General features: G+C 39.1%; 1 protein-coding gene across 1 annotated transcript; it reads right to left on the bottom strand.

Moving 5' to 3' along the window:
* Positions 1-1,326: 1,326 nt before the first annotated feature.
* Positions 1,327-6,764, bottom strand: LOC137108472 (nuclear factor 7, ovary-like). The gene is made up of 2 exons (XM_067493094.1): positions 6,625-6,764; positions 1,327-2,922 (listed from the first exon to the last, which is right to left on the bottom strand). The coding sequence occupies exon 2, from the start codon at positions 2,911-2,913 to the stop codon at positions 1,633-1,635; it is 1,281 nt and encodes a 426-aa protein (XP_067349195.1). The 5' UTR covers positions 2,914-2,922; positions 6,625-6,764; the 3' UTR covers positions 1,327-1,632.
* Positions 6,765-7,541: the final 777 nt, after the last annotated feature.

Below are 7,541 nucleotides of genomic sequence, written 5' to 3' on the forward strand. Positions count from 1 at the left end.
TACACAGGAGTGTGAACTTTTTTCAACAGCGGATCATCAGAAAGTGTGCAGTTACAAAAAGAGGACAATACAAAGCAGGTCAGGGCAAGATGGTGAGGAACATCCTTTGTTGTTAGATAAATGTGTTTAGATTGTGTTATTCATCTATGCAATCACAGAGTGAAATGCTTTTAAATACACTGATCAGGCAAAACATTATGACCACCTGTGCAATCTAATGCAAACCAAATACAATGGCTCTGCCATTAATTCTACTCTGTGTTTATTATTGATGTCAAAGTGGGAAGTGGAGTCACATTGCAGTGTGTTATAAGAAGATGTCATGGCCCCAGCATTCATTTTAAATAGGGTGGCCAAAACATTAGAACCACCTCTTCTTGTAAAGCCTTCCAGTGTGAAAACAAATGATATTGTAGAGATAAACCCAGTAACCCCGGCCCGCTAATAAAAACAGAACAATACATGATAAACTGTATTTTTAAACAAATCTTAGAAAAGAGAGGAGGCAGAAGACCCTGTTCCCCTCAAAGAGCCCCTGTAGTAGATTCTGTGGAAATGTAGTCTGCTTCTCCATCATGTCCCCTTACTTTACTCTATTACCAGTTGTATTCTTTTAATACTTAATCTGACCCACCAATAAATAAAGAACCCTAAGTAGGTACCTTTCCACACATGAGTCTTGGAATCTAAAATCTAGCCTCATGTTTTTATATATATATATATATATATATATATATATATATATATATATATATATATATATATATATATATATATATATATATATATATATATATATATATATATATATATATATATATATATATATATATATATATAGATATAGAGAGAGAGAGAGAGAGAGAGAGAGAGAGAGAGAGAGAGAGATTTACCATGTCATGTCATGGAATTTACCCACAATGCAATGCAAATTACCATAGTAAACTTCAAATACACTTTAAAGTATATTACTGGTTATTTTGACATATTTACCTATTGAAATGACAGCGTTGGCTAACTGTGTGTGTGTACTGGCATCTTTAGTTTTAGTTGTACCAACAGTGTAAACAGCTGTACTCACTAGTGTTTGAAAGTGGTTTGCTATGTTGAGAAAAACTGTTGAAGTCCAATTGTTTCCACAGCAACTCTGCTTTCTCTATAACAAACTTTCATTTTAACTTTGATAAAATGTGAATTTCTATGTATTTTACAACCCTCATAAAAGCTCTACTAGTGAGGTTTTCTTGCTACCTTGTAAAATACATTGACATATATTGGTTTATTCTTATTTTATGACTAACAGAACAGTTGCTCTGAAACACACACTGACTACTTTATTCTTCTGCTGTACCACATTTTTATTAATGTCACCAGTAATTTGTTCCAAAATGGTACATACAGCATAGAAATGTATCACATAGACATGTCATTATTTAGAAAGCTTTTTTTTTTTTTTTTAAAGTGTACTGTCGATCAGGAGGTAAAGCAGTGGTCCAATATCATACTACATCAATTATTGCATATTATTTGCAACAGTAAAAAGCAATAGGACATATTCCAGGATAATATACTGTATGTTAAACTAGAGAATTCCTCCGGGTTGGAAAAGACTAACACGCTGAACATCTGTAATCATTGTAACACACAACCTTCATCTGTGGTGTGGATCTTGACACCATCATTATTGCAAGGGCTGAAGAACGGGTAGACTTTCTCAGTGAAGCAGCAGGCAGTGAAGGAGAAGATAAGATCTGCAGTATCAGCATCATAAAAGGAGACCAGACCCTCCTCATAATTCACAAACACCCCCACCTTTTCTGGCTTAGACTTTAGAGCGAGACAGACTGATGGGTCAGCCGCTGCGAAGCACTTGCGCTTCCAACACACAGTCCAATAGCCATTTCTGGGGCTCAGTGTGAGTTGACTGTTGAGGTTGGTCCCATTCCTGGCCACTCCTAAAGTCCACGTAGACCACCGGTTAACCTTAACCTGAAAGTAAAATCTTCCTGAAGACAAACCCTGCTTTGATAGGACACACTTACACTTATCATTTACCCGTTGTCTATTATTAGATGGAATTGATTTGGGATGTAGAACATCAGGATCAAGTATCACATTCACTGCATAGTTCTGGACTCTCCTTAGCTCGGCCTCAAACAGCCTCTTCATTTCTGCACTGAGTGTACTCTCCAGCTGCTTCACAGTTCTCACCAAAGTCCCCTGATATGATGATGGATGGACACTGACTTTTGTCCAGTTTTTTGCAAGTGACGAGATATTCGCAGAAAAGTTCTGGAGGCAGTGGAGGTGGTCTTTAGAGTGTGGGAGTTTCTCCACTTCAGAGCTTGTTTTCTTCAGATCGGAGATTTCCTGTTCCAGTTTTTCAATAAAGTCTTCAGCCTGTGTCTCTGTTGATTTCTGTTTCTTTTCGATCGTCTTGATGAATTCAGCCTGGCCTCTCTCAACAGACTCCTTCAGCGCAGTGAAGACCTGAACACCACAAGCTATCTCTCTGTGTGCATTGTTCTTACTTAGCTCCACTGACTGTTTGATCTCCTCCATTTTCTGTTCTCTCTCCTGGATCATCTGCTGAATTTTAGTCTCCGTCTTCTCCGAATCTTGCTTTAAGCTGCACCTGCTGCTGGTTACCTGTTGAGTTATCGAGTGACTGACAGATTGTCTGAACTGAGCAGCCATTTCAGAGATAAAAATATTGACCTGCACCTCGGGTCTTGGCTTGAGAACCTTTTTACAGATGGGACACTGACAAATAACATCAATATTCCAGTGTTGAGTGATGCAGTTTTTACAGAAGTTGTGTCCACATGGTATGGTGACTGGATCAGTGAATATTTCCAGACAGATGGAGCAAAGAAACTGATCTTCAGTCAGCAGACAGCTGGCAGCAGCCATGTCTACACACTGAGGAGAAAAGAAAAACTGTCATAATATGGATGGATGGATGGATAGATGGATAGATGGATAGATAGATAGAGAAAAGTCTACATGTAATAATAACATCAACTCCCCAAGAGTTTGGGGGCTAATTGGACAAATTAACAACAATAAATATAGACCAATATGACTTGTCAGCCTAAGACTGGATTACTGTCCCCGATGCACTAACTTCACTCACATGCCCAGTCACATATCTTATTTTTAGGCAAAATATGTACACGAAAGTGTATGTGTGAAATATGTATGTTTGAACGTTTTAAATCCCTTGAACAGTTGTGCAGTGGCTGGGTGCAAGATCTCCAAGTACCCAAGATGGCAAACTGAGAGCGGAGTCATCTTCGAAAAAGTAAGCTGCCACTCCTCTTTTCTCCCGAAACCATGTTTTCCCAGACTGAGTACAATTACAAGTCCTTGCATCTGAATATTCGCAGATACCAAGTACCTTTACAAGTGCAAACCTGTTTTGCTTTTAGTATGAGTTGCTGCACAGTAAAATCCCCATCAATCCAGTGTTAAGTAAACGGAGCGACTTTCACAGGCGAACAAAGCACAGATTTAGGATGAGATTGTAGATGGAGAAGCGTCGACAACATGAACATAGGCCATATAGGGTGCCACCCCCTTAAATTACACAAATAAATAATAGTAATAAATTGCAATTGAAAATAAAAAATAAACAAGAACACCCCCTTCTCCTGCTGTTTGTCATTATTTGATCGACGGGGATGAGATGAGTTATCGGTGTGCGTCTCAGTTAGTGGTTCCTATTGACAGACGCCAACAACAAGTCATATTGCTGCGACAGGACGAGACTGAACAAGCCGGCAGCGTTATTGCAGTTCTTTAATTGCCACCACTGAAAGACTGTACAACTCAACAGTTCAGCTGAATATTTCTGTTCATGCTTGATTACTGTAAATTCTCTTGGCTGTGTGTTTGTTCATAAATGCTTCTGTGTTGTATATTCCACTTCTCAATTTTTGTAAATACTTTAAAAATGTTTTCTTGCATTTTATACTGTTCCTGTGAGCTGCTTAATGAGTGAATTTCCCCACTGTGGGATCAATAAAGTTTGATCTTATCTTATAATTCATCATAATTAATAATTAATCAGATTGACATTGTCGTCAGGAAAGCTCTGTCAAAGCCTTCAGATGCAGCTTTCGTAAGGTTTCTCGGCAGATATCATTTGATGATACCATAGATGCCTTTGCTGCAAGAAAGTGCAGATGTGTACAATTATAAATAAAAGCTATCAGAGACTTTGGATGGGGGCCTGGTGGCTCAGTGGTCGAGCACTGGAGCAGGAAGGTTATCGTAAAAACTCAACGTGCCAAATCAACGTGGGGCTGGCTCTGGTACTTTTCTAAAACAAAGTGAACACTCAAGTCACACTCAATATAGGGTGGCGGATTCAGAAAATGATTTCAATTAAATTAACGATTGAAACTGTATATTTATATTAATTTGTTCATAAAGCCATTCGTCAGTCTAAGAAATGCCAAATATGATACAATCCACCTCTTTGCACCGTCTACTTAAATGTACATAATTATACTTCTTTAAAATGTATTTTTAGTTATTTATTTTAGCTTCACAGTGGTCAGAGCTCAGTTCTACAGCAGCTGCCCACTACCTTCTCAGTCTGGCAGGTTCAGTCCCCCTCTGGCTTTAACTGTGTGTGAGAAATTGCTTTGGACAACAAGGAAAAAGCAGTAATGTTAGAATTTGGTAAAAGTGTCCAGTTTAGAGAATTTATCACAGGAATGTTACATTAAGATGGCAAATGTTAGACATGCATATGTATATGAGGAAAGAAATTTTAGAGATGTGCCTTATAATGATATATTTGGAAGGGCTCGGAATAAAAGTAGAACGACTGCTCCTGGCTAAGAATATGAATGCTATGTAATTTCATCTAATTGTACTACTTCTACATTGACAAAGCTTTTGCAGCCTAATAATATGAACTGGGAGGAAGAGAAGTTGCCGCTGGTGTAGAAAGAGGCATTTTTTGTTCCAATTTAAAAACTCTGGAGAGAAGTTAACAGTCCAATTATAGGCCTATAGCTCCGAGATTGTATACATGCCAGACAATGAAAAGAACGGTTATTATAATATACTATATATATTTTAATTTACAGTGTACTCACACTATTAAATGTCAGTGACTCAGCAGTCGGTCAAGTCCGACATGTCGGTGCTTCTAGGAAGATCCAAATGGGGACGTGCACAATTCACTTTCCAAGTAGCGCCGGGCGGAAACGAAACGAGCAAGGTGATTCTTTCACGAAGCAGAAGCAGCAACTGGTGCTGAGTCAGGTGACATTTCCATGACATGAATATTTAAACTGCATCAGGTGGATCCACAATCAGGGATAATGGTTGTGGTCTCACTCACTGACTGATAAAAACGAATCAAAATGCCCAGATTTTGTGGGTTTGTGTGAAGGAAATATAAACAGAGAGAATATTAGTGAGATTCAGTGTAGTGAAATGCATCATTTGGGATCTTTACAATCTTGCTAAGAAATATCTCATCTTTTCCCTGTGAGAGAATATTCTCCAACGCTGGAGAGGTTTTAAGCAAAAGAAGAAACCGATCCAATCCCAAAAAATTAAAACACATAGATATTCTTAATAAAACCCCTGAGAACAACATTTTCAATGATTCAAATTGGTGATTCCAATGTTTCAAAACACTGAACCATTTTCTGAATCAATTGCTTCAACTGGTTCAAAACTTCAGAAAGCCCCGATTCTCCCATCCCATCATGACGACTCCGAGTTCGTTTGACCCCGTGCGACACGCGGACTTAACCACGGTAAAAAAAAAAAAAAAAAAAAAAAACTTCAGCTATAATAGAAATACATTTCCTGGATACAGGATTCACAGGGCGCGGGGGAAATCTAGGTATTGTTATTGGCTAATTGCAAGTCATGTGTGTCACTAACGTGAGTGATGACGTAATTCACCGTCTATATCGGTCGCTACAGATACAGAAGCAAGTGAAAGATTTAGTCATTTACTCTAAACCTGTAATTATCGGACCGTATTGTAACCGCAACTGGGTTAGTTTTGGGGCTGGCACAGTGAGCCCCGGGGAATTATGGGTAAAAGCCATGTGAATAGCTCTCTGTGTTTAAAGCGTTTAATATGATCTGTGTTGGGATTAGTGTGATTAGGTGTGTTAAGACGTGTTGGCCGGCACCGTGAGGGAAAGTGCTGCGTATAGGAGCAGCGATCACGGTGACCGGTCACTGTTGTGTGTCTTAAAGACAAAGGTAAGAGCTGTTTGTTCATTGGTTCCTGATCGACAGTACGAGGCGCTTTGCATCGGGTGGTGAATGGGACACAAGTGTTCCCTCTTCCGCCTGCCATTTTGCACGGTTCACTTCAGTAATGGCCCGCTAGCACTCGAGCTAGGCGATTAGCTTCGTCAGCTAAAAGGTTTGGTTAGTGCAATCTTGCAGGGAATCTGCACACAAAGATGGAAGATACACACCCAGCACACAGTCACTAAAATGATGTGCAGGCTCGTGTTTCTGCTTGATAAATGCACAGCATGTGCACCTCAAAATCTAAATTCATCTGATTTGATAAATGTGGAAAACGAACTTATTGTTTGCTGTTAAACCACAGTGAATATAATCGTCTGTACTCACCAGTGTTTGTAAGAGATTCTGCTGTGTTGCTAAGAAGAACCTGCTGGATTTACTTTAGAGACAAGCAGTGACTCTGGTCTCCAAAAACTCTCAGTTTCACTTCAGTAAAACCGGACACTGTTGCTCCACCTCTCACTGTAGCTCAGCTGGGGAAGTTTTATGGCCACTTTGGAAACACGTTTACATCACTTTGGTAAGAGATGAGTTTCAACTTAGTTCAACCAAGTTCTCATAATTAAATCAATTCCTATTTGTTTGTCCTGTGGAAAAGGACACAGCTTAACTTCATAATCATCTATCATTTCTCTTTCTGGTACCAGGTCCCCAGCGACTCATTCCAAGCTTAATTTTGTCAACCAGTCCATCTGCCGTCACCTCAACCCACCCCGAGCCTGGATCTGACTCTTTGGTTAAAGTTTTTCCTCTCAATTGTCGCCTTAGTGCTTTCTCATGGGGCTGAACCAAAGCTGAAACCAAAGCTGAACCAAATTACGAGCACAGGTTTAAGTTGAATTAAATGCTTGATCGTAGAATAAATCGTCAAGTTAATTAATACCTCTTCTCTGAGGTCTCAATTTTTAAAAAGCTACTTTGTACATGTACAAGACATTAAGCAAATAAATTTCATCAGAGCTCAGACCTGTTATCATGCACATTTGAAAATCTTACAAGACTATTCCAATATATTATCAGTATCAGCTGGCGACACGGTTCCAAATGAAGATCATGTTCTTGTTGGTCTCCAGCTGCAATTTGTCATAATCTCCACTAGAGGACATCCTCAGCTCGCACTTATTCTCTACAGACGACAGTTTCATCTTCACATCACATGCTGAAACATGACTAAACAAACCAAAAATTGTTTATTGGAGTGATTGATTTCACATCATACAATTGGACTTAAGGCACAGATCATG

The sequence above is a fragment of the Channa argus genome, chromosome 23, assembly GCF_033026475.1.
Source record: "Channa argus isolate prfri chromosome 23, Channa argus male v1.0, whole genome shotgun sequence".
NCBI lineage: Eukaryota > Metazoa > Chordata > Actinopteri > Anabantiformes > Channidae > Channa > Channa argus.